The 20,858-nt window shown below is 39.6% G+C and overlaps 1 protein-coding gene across 1 annotated transcript in view; it reads right to left on the reverse strand.

Moving 5' to 3' along the window:
• Window positions 1-18,666, reverse strand: part of USP12 (ubiquitin specific peptidase 12) — a 32,695-nt gene extending 14,029 nt beyond the window's left edge. The window contains exons 1-3 of the mRNA XM_066544856.1: window positions 18,541-18,666; window positions 7,645-7,725; window positions 2,058-2,271 (exon numbers count right to left, since the gene is read on the reverse strand). Coding sequence (XP_066400953.1) covers window positions 2,058-2,271; window positions 7,645-7,725; window positions 18,541-18,588 — 343 coding nt within the window. The 5' untranslated portion in view covers window positions 18,589-18,666. The remainder of the gene's footprint in view (window positions 1-2,057; window positions 2,272-7,644; window positions 7,726-18,540) is intronic.
• Window positions 18,667-20,858: the final 2,192 nt, after the last annotated feature.

A 20,858-nucleotide genomic window follows, 5' to 3' on the forward strand; every position in this document is an offset into this window, starting at 1 on the left:
GGTTCTTCACAGTGTAATACCACAGGTCAGGGCTTTGTGCCCAGTCAGTAATAAGCATTAACTAGAGCAAAGTGAAAGCTACAGATTGCTCATTTTACAATTATAATAACTTTATGCAAATGTAACAGTACACCTCCAGCTGTCTTCAAGCCAGCAGCTGCTTCCCAAGCAAATAAACTTTAAGATCATTAATTGAGAAACACAGAATTGCTTGGGTTAGAAGGGATCTTAAAGATTATTGAGTTCCAGCTCCCCTGCTCTGGACAAGCATACCTTCCAACAAGACCAGGTTGCTCAGAGCCCCATCCAACCTGGCCGTGAACACTTCCAGGGATGGGGCACCCACAGCTTCTCTGGGCAACCTACTCCAATGCCTCACCATTATCAGTGTTGATAATTTCTTCCTAATCTCTCACCTAAACCTGGCCTCTTGCAGTTTAAAGCCATTTCCCCTCGTCCTGTCACTACACGCCCTAGTGAAAAGCTCCTCTCCAGTTCAGAGATGTACAAAATATCCATGCTGTATTCAGACATTGCAAATAAAGATGGAGCAGCAGCTTTGGAGTCTGGAATACATTAAGACTGTCTCCTCAGTTATCACCCTGATATAGCTGGATACTGACTGAAGAGACTCTAGACTGGTGTTGCACACCTACCTGGTTCCTAAACTAACTCTTCTTTAAGGCTCAAAAGTATAAACCCTTACAATAAGCACTTAATAGCATATATGATACCCATGAAACTGCAGCCTGAATGTATCTATTTATTTGTACAAAAGGTGAGAGTATCATCATTAAAAGAGGCCCAAAAATACAAGGGTTGAACTTCTACATCTGATCTCTCTACAGTAGGTTTTCCAATTGCCTTGCTCTGCGTAGAATTTTAGTGGCATGACATAATTACACACTACAAAGAACACTTTCTGTAATGAACTCAATGGCCCCTGTGGTTTGCTTTCTGCTTTCCATTGGAATGATTCTCTGCATTTGTTATAATGAACTGCTTCTGTAAATGTATCAAACACAAGCAAACTTACCCCAGGATACGTGCCAAAGAAGGGAATGAGTTTTCTGCTCTGCACAGGCAAGTTATTGTACAGTACCCAAGAGCTTTTTTTTAACACCATCATTACAGCTCATGGAGTGCATTTGCTGGAAGAACCATGTCAAACTAGGAATGTCATCATAATATTTTATCTCTTGTTTTTACTACAGAGATAGTCATCATTTAAATGCTTTTTCAATCTGTATTCATGGTCTTGGAATAGACTGCAACAGTATGAACACATCTATTGCGGCAGCATTAAGTATGGTATCTCATACTCTTTATTTAAATATAGTAATTACTCCTTAAGGAAAAAATGTTGCATTTTTACAAAAATGTATCCAAATTGAGTAGTAGATTACAAGACTTCATTTATATTTTAACATCAAATAATTTTCTAGAACATTCTGACGTAATTAGCCCTGCAGATAAGAAACAAGAAATGCGAAAAATCCCTAGAAATTTCTTGAAATTTAGGATAACGATGACATTCAAAAAACAATTTGCCAAAACTACTTAGTGGTTTTAAAAGAAGGTCAAGTTACATATTGCATAAATTCTAGGTCAATTTAAAAAGGTGGGGGGCTTTAATCTAGATTCTTATGGGCAAATCTTTCTATAGGCTCAATTTGGGAGACCGATTCATCCATTCAAAAAATTTTTTTTTAAAAACAAAGAACAAAGGTTTTACAGTGAATTTTGATTACAAATATTAAACTTCCAGAGAAACAAAACTAGCAAGCAATTTCATAAGCAGATAGTGACAATATGACAATAGACTTTAGCTCTATTTGAAGAGACAGAAACAAGGATTCCCTCTCAAAACTGCTCCAGGGTTACACCCTTACCCTGGGGCCACCTCTTGTTTATACTACAGCACCAAGAGCACTTTCTATATAGGCACTCTACAGAGCACAAATACATAGGCATTTAGCTGGCATACACTGTGCCAGCTTCAGAATCAAATCATAATTGCTATAATTGTTACACAAGATAAAGAAAAAAAAAGTTACCATTTTCTTTTCGTAATCTTGTTATAAATTTCTTGGGAGGTATTACTCCAACTTTTTTCTTCTGGGTGGCTATACTGTGGAAGAGATCAGCTAAGCATGTAAGGAGATTCTCTTTTTTTCTTGGCTGACTCTTGTAGGCTAAGACTTTGTCTCGAAATGGTCGACAAAAATAAAGTGCCTGGAGAACTGAATTGCAGTAGCACGTGTTCCCAAACTACAAAATAAGAGAGAGATCTGTGAGTTTGCATTGCATTGCATTACTGTAGAGAGACAAAAATAATTCCAAGCTGTAAGAGAGTGCATAAGCAGAGGTCACCTTTCTGCAAGTCATTTCTTCCTGACTTTAAGGTAGAAAACATACTGATGTTGCACAAAGGATTACCAAGTACCCTGTATGTAAGTGCATGAAACACCTAGGCTAATTTGAACAATACTATTTAATTTTGTCTCACCTAAAATTTAACTTATTGGTAATATTTTCTATGTATTTGGGTCAAAATGTTCAAAAAGTACCCCCAATGTCACAACTCCCAAAATAAGCTCAGGTAAAAATATCTGTCTGCCACACATCAGTCACAACAGCAATGAACATGCACAGCATGACCTTGTACTGCAAAGAAATTCAGCTGAAAATGGAGAGTGCCTCACACACTTCAGGAATTAGATTCTCCAAATCTTAATAGCTGCCATCAAAGTCTGAAATAACTACTTTAACCAGCTCCTATATTTTCAGTTCTTGTTCCAGGGCGACAAGGTTTGTTTAAGGAAACTCCTGAATGCCAATGTGACATGGCCTGCTTAGGATTCAGAGCTATGGCAGTTGGTAGCTTGAAATCAAGATTGCAGGGAAAAGAGAACACAACTGGGATGTGCACACTTTGAAGGAGACAGGCCACTAGACTGAAAGAGGAAAGCAGGATCAGCAAGAAAAGTGTCCATAACCCACTTTGTACCAGGTCACCCCAGGTGGGACACTCCAGATGTTCCCTTCCTCAGACTCCTTTAGGCACCTGAGGTCACTGACACTGTTGTCTGCAGCTCACCGCAGCACTGCAAACATCCCCACCGCTCCTCTGAAGGCGTGGTGAACCATCAGTGGATAAAGCCATCCTAATGTTAAGCTGCCCTCCTCCAGTGGAACCTATTATCCAACACTGAAAGTGTGGGAAAAATCTTTACAAGGCCCTCAGCAAGTAATCCAACCCTTCAGCTGCAGTCACACAACATACAAATTGAAGCATGCACCTATTGCACACATTCTGCAAAATGTGGAAATAACATTCAGATTTATGTTATACAGAGACAGCAGCACATCTAGGTAGCAAATTCTGAGAGTTTATCGTTGTGATGGGGAGAATTACATAGCAAAGACTGCCTTCAGAGATATTTTAAGAGCATGTTCCTTCAATAGAGAAAAAGAACTAAAAGCTTCCACATCTTAGGAATAACAGGGAAGTAACTACTTTTTGCTCTCTCACAGTTAAGACAAACAAGAGGACCATGCAATTTAATTACAAAACCTAAAAATTAATTACTTTCCTCTATTTTAAACAAATGAAATACAAAGAACTACTTTCTAAACAACCAAGACAAGGAATAAGTAAGAAGCATATTTAAAAAAATATTAAGATGCCATTAAGGTATCCATATTAAAAAGTGATGAATTTAACATCCATTATTTTTCTTGATTTAAGCTAGGAAAATGCTTTTATTAGCTTCTTTGTGGTCCAAATCTGCAAATAAGTCAATGAACTTAAGAGACAAACTGGGGCTTTTTACCTTAAAGGAAGCTGATGAAATCACACAGTAGCTTCAGTCAAAACATTTAATTTTGTAAGCTGTTTAGGAGTTTATAATTAGAAACAGCTAGAAAAAGAGAGCTACATTAAAGTCATTAAAGTGCTAAGAAAGTTCTTAAAATTTAATCAAACTGGAAAACTGCTAAAATTTCTACAGCAAGTGTTAAAAGATGAAAAGCAAGCAAATTAGAATTTTCATAAGATTCCAATTTTAAAAAGGAGCAGTCTGATGATAAATTAATTAGAATGGCAACCATGTGGTGAGAGACAGACAAAATATGAAGACCTCAGAACACAGAGCAAAATTCAGATTAATTTAATATGAATGTATGTTAACCTACATGCCTGTATGAAATGAAAGCAACCAGATTAAGTTCATAAAAGGCCTTCTCCAACCAGATTCAGAAACACAGCAGGCAACAGGAGAATGTTTGAAAGCAAACCCTGAAGAAAATTTAATTAGTTCACATTTGTTTTATCTCTAAAGCATCAGTCTTTATCACTTCAAAACTCAAAATATTTTTAAAATAAATGCTTCCAATCATGAAAAAAAATTAAAAGGCTGTACCGGTACCGAACAACAAGTGAAAAATGGTTGGGAGGTTTCTAGACTACACAACTACTCAATTTGCTAAATGAACAAATGCTGCTCTTACCACCAGTGTTACTTCAGTTCCCATCTTTAGAGAAACACCCAACACCTGGCTCCAGCCTCCCCATGCTCCCACCACCCACTCACACTCTGCTTTCTAATCCTGGACCCTCAGCACTGGGCTGGGCTGCCAAGAGACACCTTCCTCCTCCTCTTCCTCCCCCCAGCCAGCACTGCCCCAGAGCCACAACACCTGGGAGTGCAAGCACTGCACTGTGGGACTTCATGCTTGTCCAGCCTGCCTCAGAACAGCAGTAGAAAATGCAAAAAAGACCTTCTTGCGACCATCTTATGCTGTGCATGACTAAGAGACGTAAAAAAACCCCACATTTTTTTCATTCTGCTCTTCTTGTTTCCTTTCTCTAAAATACTGCATTCACTATGTTTCACACACATACCCCTTTTCTTGTTCTCATTTAAATTCTGAAAGCAAAGTTACAACACCCCAACCTACGTGGAAAAACGAGACAATAGGCAAAACAAAACCACTGTGCAACAAAAACACTGTACACCCATGAACACTTACAGTCTTAGAGCTTACTCTTCTGATGCACGTACAACTGGGAAGAAATGTGGCTGTTGAACTCCATTTAACAAAGAGATTTACAAGAACTTAGATCTGTTTGGAACACTGAGCAGCTCTGGGGTTCCTCCCAGCTCTGATGCACTGGCAGCTCTAACAACTTTTCATTCTTGCAATGATCCATTCCAGTGAACAGGATTTCTCCAAAACACATGGATCCACTGCAAGAGACTGAATAACCAAACCTTCTGCTCTAGGAATCTGGTAAACTGCTGAAGAGTTTCCAGAGCAGCTCTCTGAGATTAAAAATCTTATTTCATCCTCACTGGATAAAATGATTGATATAATTTGTGAAGCACATAGATTTGAACAGTCTGCATTACTGCACTGAAGAGGGAAAGAAGAGTGATAAGCAGCCTTGATGCTCCTGGTTATCCAGATGCATGGGACATCACACTCCTAAAGCTTTCATCTTACTACATATCTTAGATATTTCCTGCTGATTTAGCGAATGATAATGTCCCTTCAAGTATAAGCTGAATTTTCTATTCCCATAAACCATCTGGTCTTCCATATGTTTCCCATAATTGCCCTTTCTTAGGTCTTTTACCTCTCAAACTGCTCTTTCAGCACATCCTCTGAACAATCCCTAGACTCTACCACAAAGCTGGAACAGAGGTAAGACAGTGCTTTTGCCTCCTCCTCTTTTATGTTACCACTGGATAAATTGACAGATCTCTATTTCAGGATTGTCATCTTTATCTAAAATGCTCTTCTGTATTCCAGACAGCTCAAATGGCCACCTATCACATAATGAGAAGAAATCTACTGACTTCCACATAATTTCCCTTTTACCCATTACTCTGGAGAAAGTTAGGACAAACAAAATCAATAAACAAATTAGAAAAACTTAGCAGTAAATGTTAATAAGCCTCTAGGAGATTCACTTCCTGTAATTGCTACAAATAAATTAGAGAAATCAATGAAGGCAAAAACTGTGATTTCTATCAATTCTCAATCTAATAGTACTAATTTATTATCTAATTATCTAGTATTTCTTTTCATTATCTCTGTCATTCTTTCTAGTCACTGGCCATAGGTAGTTAATTTCACTTTTCCTGGCAGATCTACATGCTGCAAGTTTATTACACATTTATGGTGTGTATGTGCTGTGCTAGTAAACACAACCTGCAGAACAGACCTGAAAACCATTCAGGCATCAACATCACTGAATTTCCTTTGCCAACCACTGTACCTGAAAACCAGCACCAGCATGCCATAAATGTAAGGAGATCCCATTTTATTATTTGTTACAATTCAAAGAATTTTAGCCCATAAAATTTTATTGTTTGAAGCTAAAATAAGCAACATTCCTGTAGTAGAAAATTAAAAGCACTCTGATATATTGTAGCTGCCTGCCTCCTAAATGAGTGCAATGACAGATACCCACTCAAATTTCTACTCCCCCCTGAGTACAAAAAGCCAGAATTTGTTGATCGTCATGACATATTAGAAAGGTTGTCCTTTACTGAACCTTCTCCTAAGGGTACAAACTATGTAAAACTTTAAGATTAGGTGTACAATACAATTTCACTGTTAAGTCTTAAATCCTCTCTGGACTTAGACAAGAAATTAGGAAAACAGTTTATCTGTCAACAGCGAAATAGATTTGAGAAATCCTGTCACTGGAAAAATGGAAAGGCTCAGCTCAGCTGCAGAACTGACAGGCATTAACAGTGAAACTGCTGCATTTCCTCTTCGAGAGAAGTAATGTGGCATTTGGAGGGGGTTTCAGCTTTCATGAGAAAGGAAAGAAATCACTTGAATTTAAGAGATGGTGTTTTGAGATGCATGGAAGTCAGCTTGTCAGTGTTTACTGACTCCACAGTGCATGCTCAGACTGCAGACTCTCAAACCAGGTCAGTGCTAAGCACCTGGAGGTAGAGACACGTTACAGTACCAGGACAACATTTAAATAATCAGTTCCATTAAGAAAAGCAAGACAATAGCTCTGGTTAAATCAAGCTGTTTTAACTATGCCGTTTTTGAAGCCCAGTTAATTTAATATTTCACATCAGTGTAATTCAATTTCTGACAAGATACACTTTTCATCAGTTATATCAGAAATTGAAGTTTAAATCATTCCTTAAAAATAATTATTGATTCAAGCAATCCAATATATTTTTTCTGCTTTCCTCTTTGGGCTGTATTTTTTTTTAATCTTAATATAAATAGCAGATATAAATACTTCATAGCATCATAGTCTTTCACAAGATTTTTTTTTCTTTTAATGTAGTTATTTTACTTTATTGGCATCTTATGAACAATAAGCTACATATTAAAAAGCCTTCTTTAAGACTTACACATTTTAATAACATGAAAGTGATGTAAAAATTACCCTACAACTAATAAAACAAAAGTATTCAATAGAGAGCCCATTTCAACAATTCAGTAGCATATTTCAACAAATACACAAAATACTGAAACACATTTCAATAATATGAATATTCAGTGATTATATCTTTCAGAATTTTAAGTATTGACTCATCCCAGTCTTGTTTAACCAACCCATCCCTGTCCTTCCAAAGCAGTAAGTTCTAGTCCGAGACTCACATTAACCAAACCAAAGTAGTGCTCATTGACTGGAAATTGTTCCGGACCAATCTCTTTCTCCAAAGCTGAGGCATTGGCGCCCTAGGAAAAAATCAAAAGCAGCAAAATATCAGTGTGGCAACAGTGAAAGCAGTTGAAGAAAAAAGTTTTTCAGCGAGGATAAACAAAACCAACTAACCATCCATTAAAAAGCTCTGCGAAAACACCTGATTACAACTAAAAATTACCTTAGAGATGTTTCCAAATATGTGATATTCTAAAGCATCTCAAAGTTATACACTTTTTATGTATTTTCATGCAATTACACTGTTTCAATGTTCTTTACTTATTATTTCCAGAGTCAAATTACTTTAGTAACACTTGCACTAATACAGGATACAAAGCAGGTCATACAAGGCCAACTGGTCAGCTCCTTCTAACAAGCATCATTTCATAATTTTCATACTATAAAGCACATTCCAGAAAAAGTTAAGAGATGCAGATTGTTCACAGGAAGCAAAGAGACTGGTCTGCTTCACTTACACTGGAAATATAAGTTGTTCAAAGTGCTTTGCTAAATGCCTTGAACTTTGTAAAGCTAAAAGAAAATGCAGTATAGCTAGTGCTGGTGTGCATTACAAATGCTGCAGCCTTTGCCCAGAAAATCTGTTTGGTCTGATCCTCAAAAAGAAGTCAGAGAATGTGACTTTGGTTACTCTGTGCCTGTTGACTGAACTGGTGCAGTAAACACTGTGTTTCAAAGAAAAGCATTGTTTTATTTTTTTATTTAGAGACAGAAAAACTTGTAGGCTGGAAAATTCAGAGAAAAAAAAACGTAGCTTTGGATAAGCTCTTACACTGATTGCTTTTAAAGAAATGGAAATGTATGCAACTTTTTGCACTCAACAAAACTGGTATCTATATATTTATATCTGTTTATATATGTCCCCAGTGAGACTAATACATGAGCATGACTATTCCAGCAGGTCTAAGTGCAGCTAAAACAGAGCATAATACACAGCAAAGAACCTTAAAACCGGGTGCAACTCCATCCCAACTAGTTCATTTTTTACACCAAAGATATAGCAAATAGCCATTACATGGCATATTACAACAACTAAATGACATCAAAATCATGGACTGCACCAAAAACAGCACACAGGATTGCACAGATTAATTACAGGCAGGGAGAAGCAAAACAGAATGAATATTAGAACTGTGTTAAAATGTATATCATTAAAATGAAATTATGATGTGGCATGGTACTGCAGAACTTTACACAAACTACCTTAGCAGTTCTGAAACTGGAAGCATGTGCTCAAAGGCCCATGAGGAGTAACAGCTTTAACCAGAATATGGCAAAAGCCAGGAAAATTCCACGCTTGACACAACACAGTTCTGCTCCATTCATAGCACAGCCCTAGCTGCTGTCATCAGTCACATCCCCTCCAATTACCCAGTTTGATAAAGCCTCTCCTTTCCTGAGGATTTAGCTGCAGGGCTTATTACTTGAGAAGGTGTTTTCAAATGGAGATTATAGTGGTGCGGAAAAGGGGTATAAACCTTCATTTAAGATTAAAGCACTTTGAGACTCCGAATATTAAGTTTTGCAGCCTTATTTAAATGCACCCACAAGCTCCAGCAAGGTGAGTATTAAAAATAAACTATGAAAAAGAAGGAACTGTGGGGGACTTTTACACTATTGTTAAAATCTCTACCTCTTTAAAAATAAATTTAAGAGCAGGTTTAAGGAAATTTTCTCTTTTCAAAGCTAGGGTGGAGTAGCTACTTAACTCCATCTTTGAAAGGTAAATATTATGCTATAGACATTGATGTTTGTGTTTGTGCAGACCTGAACACTGTATTTAGTTTTGCAGCACAATAAAGATCCGACTTGGCAATAAGAAAGACATGCTGAGATAGCACCAGACTGTCACGGTTTTCTGATTACTCAAAGAAGCTTCATTCAAGGCTCAGACTTTCACATGACTTCAAAGCATGGCATCATCTATGTTTAAATGCAGTTGTTTATGAATGTTATTACAAACCAGCACGGATGTTTTACAACAGTGTAAAACTCCCCGAGCTACTCAGATTACCCTTTACAGCTCCCTTTTTGTCTGTCATAAAGGATGCTATCTCTCCCTCCAAAGTAATCATTGATACTGTGCACAGTGTACTGGTTGCAAAGAGCAGAAACACAGCAAGAGTACACTAAAATGCGTGTTCACAACTGACCCATAAAAGCTATTTTAAAACCTAATTATCCCTTGCTTCAAAGTGTTTCCCAGTCATGATTACAGTCCACATCATCAGTCCCAGCTGACTATTCCATTATGCAAAAACAGATGCAGGGGGGGAGCACTGCAGCAGCACCAACTATTATGGTACTGTATCATCTCTTGGACATGAGGAGGTTTAGGGCAGAAGTTGGGGTGCCTCTCTTTTTATCAGCCAAGTTGGAGTTACTGGACTTGGGAACCAGACTTGGGAAATTTCAGGCTGTGCTGTATGCTGTGGAGTAGAGAATTTATTCCTCTGCCACCTAACTGGGATCCCCAGGGAAAATCCCCCAATAAAACTCTTTTTTGAGGGGCTCACTTAATAACAGATACAACAGGTGTTCAGTCTCCACACTGCAACCTGGCTTTGGTAGTACACAGGGGACAGAAAGGAACATCATCAAGTTTGGACAGCACATCCACCTCCAATTTCCCTTGTTCTTCTGAGGGGAAGCACACATGGTCATTATCTAGAAATGAGAAGCCAGAAGTTCAGAAGTTCAAGATGATGACAATATTGCTGTAGTTCTGGGATTTACCACTTTTTGCATAGCATCAGTGTAAAAGCTGTACAGCTGCACAACCAAGCACTGCCTTACATTGACCCCCTTCCAGCACAGACACAATACTACAGGCAGAGAAAACACTCATTTCTTATGGTAGATGAAAAACAGCTTTAAATGTGGAAAGCTCTGCAACTAAGTTGTGTTTACAAGAACAAAATATGAAATCAAGATTTGCTTTTTATTTGTTACTTAAAATTATCAATAGTTACACAAAAACCTTCACAAACCTAATGAAAGTTAGGTGTAAAACTGAACTACTACAGATTTCATCCTTCAAAATGACAAGTAATGTAACCTTTATTTAATCATGTTCAAATCAGTTGAACATATATTGCTTTATCTCCTCCATCAAAGGAAAGAAAAAAGCTGTACTATTGGATTTATAACATTTGCTTTAAATGCTAATTTCTTAATGAAGGGATAAGAATCTGTGTTTGCCACAGAAGTCCCTTAATTAAGTTTCTGAACTTTTTTTTTTCCAAGACCTTGAGTTTTGTATAAATCAACATATTTAACACTAACTAGATGAGGGTTTTATTTCAGTTTAGTGGAATTAAAGCCCAGGAAAAACAGTGAAATAGGAATGTGTATTATCTTTGAAATGTGTATGGTTGCATTTTCCTGATTTTCATGTTTTACAAATATACATCATCCCAAATTTCTAAAATAAACTAAAAAGCTCACTGATGCCATACATTTCATGGAAAAGGGCAGAAAAACAAAAAGCACAGACAAATGCAGATGCGTTGTTTTGTTTGTTTAGTTTTTCACTTGCTGAAACAGTATCATTAAACGCCATTTATTACTGCCATTTCTCACAGCCTCAGAGGCCACACTGTTGTGGTGTTTCATGTTGAACTAGTCCTTCTGAGACACACCAACAGCTGACACAGGGATAAGATAACTGGAGCCAATCTGTAAAACAAATCAGTTGGTGCTTAGGATCTGACATACACACCTTGGGCTTCAGAGCATTCTTGCCAGATTAGTTACAGGCTGGTTTTGTGACTGAACACCAGCTGCAGCTGATCTGTGTTGTCTGATGTAGTTTCCTCCAAAAGTCATCTAATTTGTGAACTCTAAGACCGCTCCCAAAATGCAAACCAAAGTGTGGTAAATTGGGATGCCACCCTACATTAAAAATACTGTCTCAAAACATGTCAGCAAGCAGGCAAACAATGGCAGTTTTCAAGTGTCCTACCTCGTCATTAGCATCCAACCTAGCAGGCAGAATTTCCCTTACAAAGCCTTGATTCATAACCAGCCTAAGGTGCTTGGAAGCTTACACACCTTATTGGCCTTGGATAGGGGGGTCTGATCTATCCCTTTCTAGAATAAAGATCACTTGATAGCTTGGTGGGTCACCTTTTCAGTTGTTTAACACCTTTAACCTCCACTTTAACTAAGCTGTACATTTTCTGAGTAAAATCAGAATTTCACCTTTAAAACAATTTTCTTTTCTGAAAACTTACATTTGTCACCAGCACCCTGAAGATCCATTTCTCCCTTCACACATGCACCATGCTAGATCCTTCCCTGCAATGCTCTCCACCCCACTCAAGAAGCAAGAACAACACTGATTAAAGGTGACTCAAATAAATAAACCATGTTGCACAGGTATATCTAAGATAAATTTTTTAAACATGACCTTAGTTATAGGTGAATGAACCATACCGCCACACAACACAGAACTATCACTCTTTCTAGTGACAAAAGGGCATTACAAGTAAAAGGAAAACCCAGTAATCAGGAATTGCAATGTTCCTGAACAAATGTAAAATTCATGGAATTATTTATAATTTGCAAAAATAAATCTCACTACAGAAGCACTCATTAGTGCTCTCACTTTTTTTTTCTGATTAGAAAGATTCTTCCTTGTCTATGCAACTAGTGAAGATATACAGAATTTCACAGCCCAATGCACTGTGACAGGAATTCTCTGCTAAAGAAGAAATGCAGAATTCTACTCTTCCAGTTACATTTAATCAGAATATGTGAATGCATACATTTCTGTGTATTCACATGAATCAGGACTAAGAGCAAAGAGAACAGCTATCTTAAATCAGTTTATATTTGTTGCTTCAGTGGCAACCAAAACTGAAACACAATTCTTTTGATACTGTTTCTAGCCAAGAAGTAGCAGTGAAATATGAATGGGATTCAATAATCCTTGTTGTTCATTTCTTTGCAAAAGAATATGCATTATTAATACATTAAATATTTGGACAGTTTCAGTTAATGCTTTTTAAATACTTCCAAATAGTGTTATTTTATTAATCAATCTAAGACATAGTCCTATATACTCTTATCATGTGCAGCTAAGACAAAAGATTTTCTGAGTATGAAGTAAAAACACTTCTGCCTGGGTAAGGAAAATTATACCAAAGCACAAAATTAATTTCTCTTCACATTTGGTATGTCTACTAAACCCATCTATTGGAGCCCCACTGAACATTCACAATGTATTTTCCTTCAGGCAACTACATATAGCAGCACTTGGTTGCACATGAGAAACGTATGATGGTGTATCCTTTTGAGTACTGAAGTCAAAGACAAGTTAATATTTCAGAAAAATTAGATTCACCTAACTACCCAAATGCAGGGTGAGTGGGGAAAACACATTTGCTCAATAGTTGTTTTTTATAAACTGCATCCTGTGGTGTGTTTCACATGCTTTTATTACTTACATAATTCCACTTTCAGAAAACAAATATATTGCTTTTATAACTTCCCATTTTCATGGAATCATAAAAAGAATTTGAGTTTATAAAAGATGGTAAAAAATGTTTTCCTATTCTGGTGGAAATTAACTTACGTTAATATAACCTTCTGATTTTACACTACAGAAAATATCTAGATTCTTTTTTTCCTCAACTGAAAGATCAGATAGATCTTACTGAAACAAACCATTTGTTAAAAGCATTTTACTTTGACAATATTCCTAAGCCACGAAAACAAAAGTTAGCCCTTACACAGGGCTTTTATACACCTCTTCCCCTCAAGAAATTTGAATAGAAAAGCCCCTTTTGCCACATTTTTACAGAATCATTCCCAGAAGTTTTAATGCAAATTAGTTGCATTAGGAATGTAAAAAGTAAATACAAAGACTACATAACTGACCGATCTAAATATTCAAGCCTTGTCTAGTAACAGGATCAGTTGTTCCCATTGACATAGCTAAAAATTCTGCTGCCAAGACCAGAGTCCAAATTCATATTTCATTTTTCCTTGTGCTTAGAACATGCAAGATGAATATACACACGTGTGTAAGTAAAAAGAAAATGGAACACTTGCATAAATCACCCAAGTAAGTAATATGTCAACTAAATAATTCCCTGTGCTGGTCTAAATACTGCTTTACAACTAGGTAACTGAGAATTTTTTCTTTGCGTTTCATATTTGACAATTGTTTTATATTAGAGTCAAATTCCTATTTTGATGAAAATTGAAAACAAATTTGTCTAAATTAATTATTATACTAAACAGTGCCACAAACCCGGTATTAAAAAGACCAAATATAAATATTCATCTTTTATTGTAGCATGTTACAGCTAGAAAAATGATGATGACAAATGCTTGAATCTTAGTGTCATGTTTTTGTGTGCCTAAGTGTCTCCTGATAAGAACTCCAACAGACGAGTGGATTTCCTCACTGCGGTGCAAGCTCCTACCCCAACTGCCTTACAAATACTTTTCCAAAAACTCCTGGGCTTGCAGCAGAGCCACCACAGCAGACACGTGTCTGAACACTCCGGTCCCCAGAGCACGGCAGATCCAGGTCATGGTGCCAGAGTGAAATGCAGTGGCTGAGACACAGCACATGTTCCTTCTTGCCAACTGTGCTATACGAGCAAGCCAGCCAGCTGGATAAAGGAACCCCATAATACTGTGGTTTCCTCTGTGTTACTTTAGTCCTTTCCTTCTCTGCTGGTTTTTGTTTTGTTTTTTTTTCCCATCACCTCCCATTTTGAAGCTGTTTTCCCATAACTTTTTTTTCCTTGCTGTAATTCAATTCCCCTTTCTTCCAGCATGGGCCCTCTGTATACTTTCCCGGGGAATCTGTTAACTTGATCATCAAATAATGTTTAAGTATTATAATCTGTGCTCTAGAGGAGACAGCGCAATTAGAGGGACAGGACTGAGTACATCATAGCCATTGCTGGCTGGCTGCAGACTCTGGCAAACATCAATTTACATTAAGTGCAGATTTCACAATCAGGTTTGAAACCCTACTGTAACCAAACAATTCCTGAAGCAGTAAGAAAGCCCATAAATGCACACCTCTCTCACAGTTAGCTAGAAAATGTTCCTGCATCTGGGAGTTTTTATAAAGCCTCTCTGCTATGATACTCAAGGTAGGTGAACTACAGCCTTCCCTCAGCTGGGAACTTCCAGGGTCTGTTTCCTCTAAAGATGCTTTTCTCACACATGCTTGTTTCAACTCTAGTACCTCTGAAACATCTTCACCCTTGTGAAATGTGACTGAAATGTACATAAGTGTGCTGGTGACAGTGCCCCTCGAGGGGAGACAGGCAGGAAAAGGACAATAGCCAGCCATTCAGAGTGACTCCACACGTCTTAATCATCTCAAAAACAGAACAAAAATTTGCATTGTAAGATAAGCAGAGGTTCTCCCGCAGAACACACTGTTACATCACACAATCAACACCTAACCACCAACTATGTTATTTGATGTCAGTGCTGGGGGGCTGAAACAATCACTGAAGACATTCAGTGACAGACCCTGCATGCAAGATGCTGAGATGGCAGACAGAGAAGGGAATACAGAGACTACAGACACAAACACCCAAAACATGAAGAAGATTTTGATGTCTAATGTTACAGCTTCTAGATTAGCATAGTTTTAAAATATTATCACACTTTTTCAGGTTGTGCCAACATCTTCAACCACTTTGTAGAAGAAGCACTGAAAACAAGTACTACTGCCATTTCAAGTTCCTTGTGTATGTCTGAAACTGACATCTTAGAGGCTTTTCATAGCTTGTCAGCTACAAATGTAATTTCTATCTTCTCTCTGCTTCAGCTACTCAAAGACCTGATGCCTTTTAACTGCTAGCAAGCGTTTCCTGGATTCTAGACAACAGAAGCAGAAGTACTAGATGCAATCTGTGAGTATAGCATGGGGCACATCTTCATTGGAGTTAGCCTAGGTTACTTTATCCCTCCTCAGCCATGCATAAAAATCCCATACAGTTCAGTCAAGTAAGGCTTTGACTGCAGTTTTACTCATGGATGAGGGTAAAGACCAAGTTCTACTTTTACTGCAAAGACTTTAAAAATGATTTAAAAAAGCAGACCCCACAATTTTAACCTCATCCATTTTGCAACAAGAACAGTGGCTAAAGCACTCAAGGGCAGAGGTGTTTTCAGAGCTTTTCCAGAATCTCCAGCCTTGTAATTAAGACTTACTACAGCACAAGGAAGCATGTGAATGGTGATATACAGCAAAGAATTTTAAGGAAGCTGAAAGGCAATACAACACTAGGACACATTACTGTAGAAAGAGCTCTGTTAACATTGGGAGGAACACTGAGGTGTTTGATCAATGAACTAATGCAGCATATACAAAGGTAGCAAACAACACAGACAGGATGTCCTCTTGGAAGATCATCCCCAAAAGGTACCACAGATAAACTAAACATACTGGTTATCACTCTTCACACAACCTGTCCATACTATAAAACATAATATACTACTTTATAATATACGGGGCTTGAACAACAGTGGTAAGACACATAAAATACAAATGGGTCAGCAGAAGCTAAACTTGAATTTGGATTAAAAAAAAGAAGTAATGAAAAGCAGAACTGCAATGGAAGAGTTTCTTCAATACAGTTCTAGACTGCTCTGTTACAGACTGTAAGTGTATATGCACGCTAGGTTTGTGTAGGCACAAACTGTCTCTTGACAAAAATTGCCTGTTACTGGTTTTGTACTAACAAGAACTTTTTTCTTCACAAGAAGACACAGAACAGTCTGAGAGTTCTTGTAACAGGCATGGGAAAAGGCAAGAAAAACTTGTAAGAATTCTTAGGTACTTGTCTGGCACTTTATCAAAGTGTGTTGACACAAAGAAGCACTGCCAGAAAAAAAATTAGTATTACTCAGCAATTATAATCCTCTTCAATTTTGTAAAACATATGCTTAAACGTAAGTATTTGATCTTGTTAGAGTCAAAAAGATCTGCCTCGCCTCAACCACATGGTTCTAAACAACACCACAGTAAATACCACGTGCTCCTTCACACTATCTTTGCGGATATACTTTTAAGCACAGTCTTATATTAACTGCTGAAAAGTTTTTACAGATGGTATCCTATGCTAGGTGTCCCATATCACAGTATTATTAAAGCTTATGGATCAAAAAGGCCCAGCAAAAATCTTATGCCTGGAGTTCATCCACCTCAGTGCACATGACAGTGATTGGACAGATAGTATTTAATTGCCATCAGAATTTCAGCTTTATGGATACAGACACTTCGGTCAGTAATAAGAAGATCTTTGGTTGAAAATTTTCTTTCAGGATTGACCTAAATCTGAGTGACATAACATAATTTCTAATAAACATACACACAGAATAACCTTAAACTATCTGCCTGTCCAGAGCTATTGTTTGTATGCAGTCCAGAAGCAGAGCAGTGAGGTCTCACACTTGACCCAAATCAAGAGGCCAGCACTGAATTTATGCTGACACAAAGGCCAGCAGCCAGCTCTGGGTGAAAAGATGTCAGCTAGAATTGCAATAAAAGATCTCCCCAGCTCAGGGAACAATCACACTGATTCCTCAACAACCTAAAACCTGCCTTCAGAGAATGGAAACTCCTGAAGCACATGGTACATGTCCTACCAATCTGGCCACATCAAGACGTCAGTATGACACCTGATAAATATACAGCTGATAAATTCAAGAAGTCAGACTCTTCCAATTCCAAACTAAAATATGCCATCTCCCATGTCAAAAAACCCCCATTATTCCAGTGACTAAACACTACCTGAGCAATCCCATCCTATGGGCCTACAGATATTCACTCAAAAGTCTCACAGGCCACCTCTAAAATATCTGTTTGAGACATTCAAGCCTCTTTGCAGCACAATTTATGAAAACCATAAATCAGTTTCCAATAATATGAAACGTAAGCATTTCCCACTGTTTGATGAGACATAATAATGGGAGCAAATTAACAGAGTAGATGACAGAGCATGTTCTTCCCCTTATTCATCTTTTCCCTTCCCCCGTGGAAACATATTTGGTAACAAGAACTTTCACATGGCCATGGAATAGGTAGAAGAGAGCACAAATGTAAGAACTTCTGCTATGAACCATCAGCACATCTCTTCCATTACAAGCACTAACTTCTACTGACTAAGGGATATTTCCTTCCTTAAATTCATCACTCCTTCATCAGCAAATGTACTGAGCTCCCAACCCCTCTTTAAAACAACCCAAGAGAGCTTTATCACATCTGTGCTTCTGCTTATGGCTCTAATTCACCACGAGAGAGAGAGTAATGAGAAAGCAATCCCAGGGAGAAGCCTCCAATCGGGACCTGGGTCGATGCGCACCAGGCAGATCACACGGCCGGGCTGGGATGCCCGCACGTGTCCGGGTAGCCCGGGGAGCACCGCCCGCGGATGGGCGATTCCAGCCCCAGCTCAGGAGCGCAGCACTCGGAGGGAGAGCAGGGACGCTACGGAGTGTGCCGGGAAAAGGAGGGCGCTTCCAGAAGCCCGACTGTAACCCCCACACGCCTGCAATGGGCAGCCCCGGAGCGGCGGCGATGCCCCGGGGCGCTGCCCCCGCTCTCGAGACACTTTGGGAAGGCTGCGCTCGGTCTCCCCGCGCTCCAGCCCCGTCCGCAGCCGGGACCTGGCTTCGACCCGCTCGGCGCCCGCAACCAGGCTGAGTCTCCCAAAGCCGATTAACCCCGCTCCGCTCCCGGCCGCCTCCCACGGCAGCGCTCCCGCCCCGCGCCTCCGCCCGGCCTCCCCCGCAGCCCGGCCCGGCACCCCCAGCCCGGGCAGCCGGCACAGCCCCAGCCCCGCGCTCACCATGGTACAGATGGAGGCGATTTTGGAGACTGTCATTAGGATTTCCATCCGCCCAGCGCCATCTTCCGCCCAATCACAGCGCCGAGCCGAGCGGAGCCGGGCCGGGCGGGAGCAGGAGGGGAAGGGAAGGGAGGAAGGGAAGCAGTGGAGGCAGTGGAGGCAGGCGGCGGGGGCAGCCCCCCGCCCCCGCCGGCGCGGGGCCCCCGCGGCCGGGCGCGCCGCTCCCTCCGCCGCCGCGCAGCCCCGCTCCCTCCCGCCGCCTCCCCGCGCCCGCCGGCTCCCAGCGATCCCGCCCGGCGCGGCCCCGCCTCCCGCCGGGTCAGCGCCCGGCTCCCGCCCGCCCCTCCGCCCCGCCCCGCCAGGGCCGGCCGGGCTCGGCCGCCGCGGGAGGCACGGACGGAGCCGGCAGATCCGTCAGCGGCGCCAGAGTTTGTACGGAGACATTGAATCGTCAAGGTTGGAAGAGATCCCTCAGATCTTCAGTCCAACCGCCCACCCAGCACTGTGACCCCTAAACCACATCGCCCAACGCCCGGGCGAGAGGCTCTTAAAACACATCCAGGGATACCGACTCCACCGCCTCCCTGGGCAACCTATTCCAATATCTGACCACAGAATAGGGTCTGGCTAGAAGGGACCACAGTGTGCCAGCCTCAGACATGTGGGAAAATAAAGCTGATGTGCAGAGTAGTCATACCAGGTAACTGAGGGACCTACTTAAGAAAGAGCTTAACCATGTTGTTTGTCTGCAGATTGTAAGAAGAAATCTGGATGACTTGTTCAAGATGTTGATACCTGCACTAAAGAAGCACAAAGCTAGCCAAGATATCTGCCACCCTGTCTTTTTTCATACATAGGAAAAATCTAGTAGATCAAGATGCATTAAGAGCAATGTCAATGCACACAAAGTCTTGATCATAAATACATTTATTCACTGTAAAGTGTTTTAATATCTATAACATTAAATCATTACAATTTCTATGATCTTCAGAAGTAATTGCTCTTTAGCAACTAAGTTAATGGAATAGTAAATTTTCCTTCAGCTGAAACATAAAGAATATGACTTTAGAAAGTATTATAAATGAACTCTACTGCAACCTGAAATACCCTGAAAATGGTTTTATATCACATAAAACCATTTTATGAGATACCTGTCATCTCGAATTGTATATTTCAAAAGTATAGTAGCTGAGAAAATGAACACCTCTTGGATGAATACATTCTGAAACTGTTGCCACAGAAACCATGGGGGAGGACAGCATCCGGGGAATGAGAAAGAATAGAAACAAAAGTAGTGGATTGGCCATTTTTGAGGAAAAAAAGCAAGAATGGGTATTTAGAGGATAGACGTGTCAAACCTTCAGATATCCAACAGTTCATCTACTGAAATACATTTGCTGCCAGAAACATCTCCAAAACAATCCCTTACAGTATTAATCAGACCCACCACAACAGATACTCCTCTATCATCCACAGCAGACCAAATTTCAGAACATGACATGAAAAAAATAAGGCAGCGTGCTGTCTCCCTGAAGCAGAAAAGCACAAAAAGCAATTGCACTGTTGTAGAAGCTGATACCATTATCTGGGAGATAATTCAGTTTGGAACCAATTATGTGGCATCGAGTGGAACCGTTCAGGCCAGAGAATTCTGCAGGAAATTTTGAAAGGCACTCAACTGGAAAATCAGAGATTGCCTAGAAGTTTCTTCCTGCCCATAAATTAGAGAAAGAAGGTAAAATATACTTGTTGTGAAGTGTTCTTTCTGTCTCTAGTTCCAAGGCAAAATTTCAGTTATTTTGGAATTATTTCAGTTATTGTTGGATTACTTTTCAAAAAGCATGGAGAATGTATGGCTGTGCTGGCCTCTATCTGGCAGGTAAGGATAATTGTGGTCAGAGACTAAGAGCAGCTGGGAAGATGCTAAATTAATAATATACAGAGAGACTGATTTTGTTCTGTGTAAACTGAGTTGCTGTGTTATAAGCAAACTGAACTCACACCACACAGAATGAGGGGAAATACAGAAACACTTTCTGTATGATCAACCATTAAACTAGAGTAAAATATGAGGAAGTGAGGAATAGAATTGAAAATCATCCCGTAATTGTCATCACCAAGCCCTTTGGGGCTAATGGAATTATTCAAAAATGAAGTATATTTGGTGAACTAAGGAAAAACGGGGTAGGTAGACCAGGACTGTGGATGTGTTTGTGTATGCTTGAGGCTGCAGTGTTTTGAAAACAGAATGACTGTAATTCATATAGATCAGCACGGTAACCAACTGCCATGTCTTGTATCGCTGCCTGACAAAAGGC

The sequence above is a fragment of the Molothrus aeneus genome, chromosome 2 (genome assembly GCF_037042795.1).
Source record: "Molothrus aeneus isolate 106 chromosome 2, BPBGC_Maene_1.0, whole genome shotgun sequence".
NCBI classification, from domain to species: Eukaryota; Metazoa; Chordata; class Aves; order Passeriformes; family Icteridae; genus Molothrus; species Molothrus aeneus.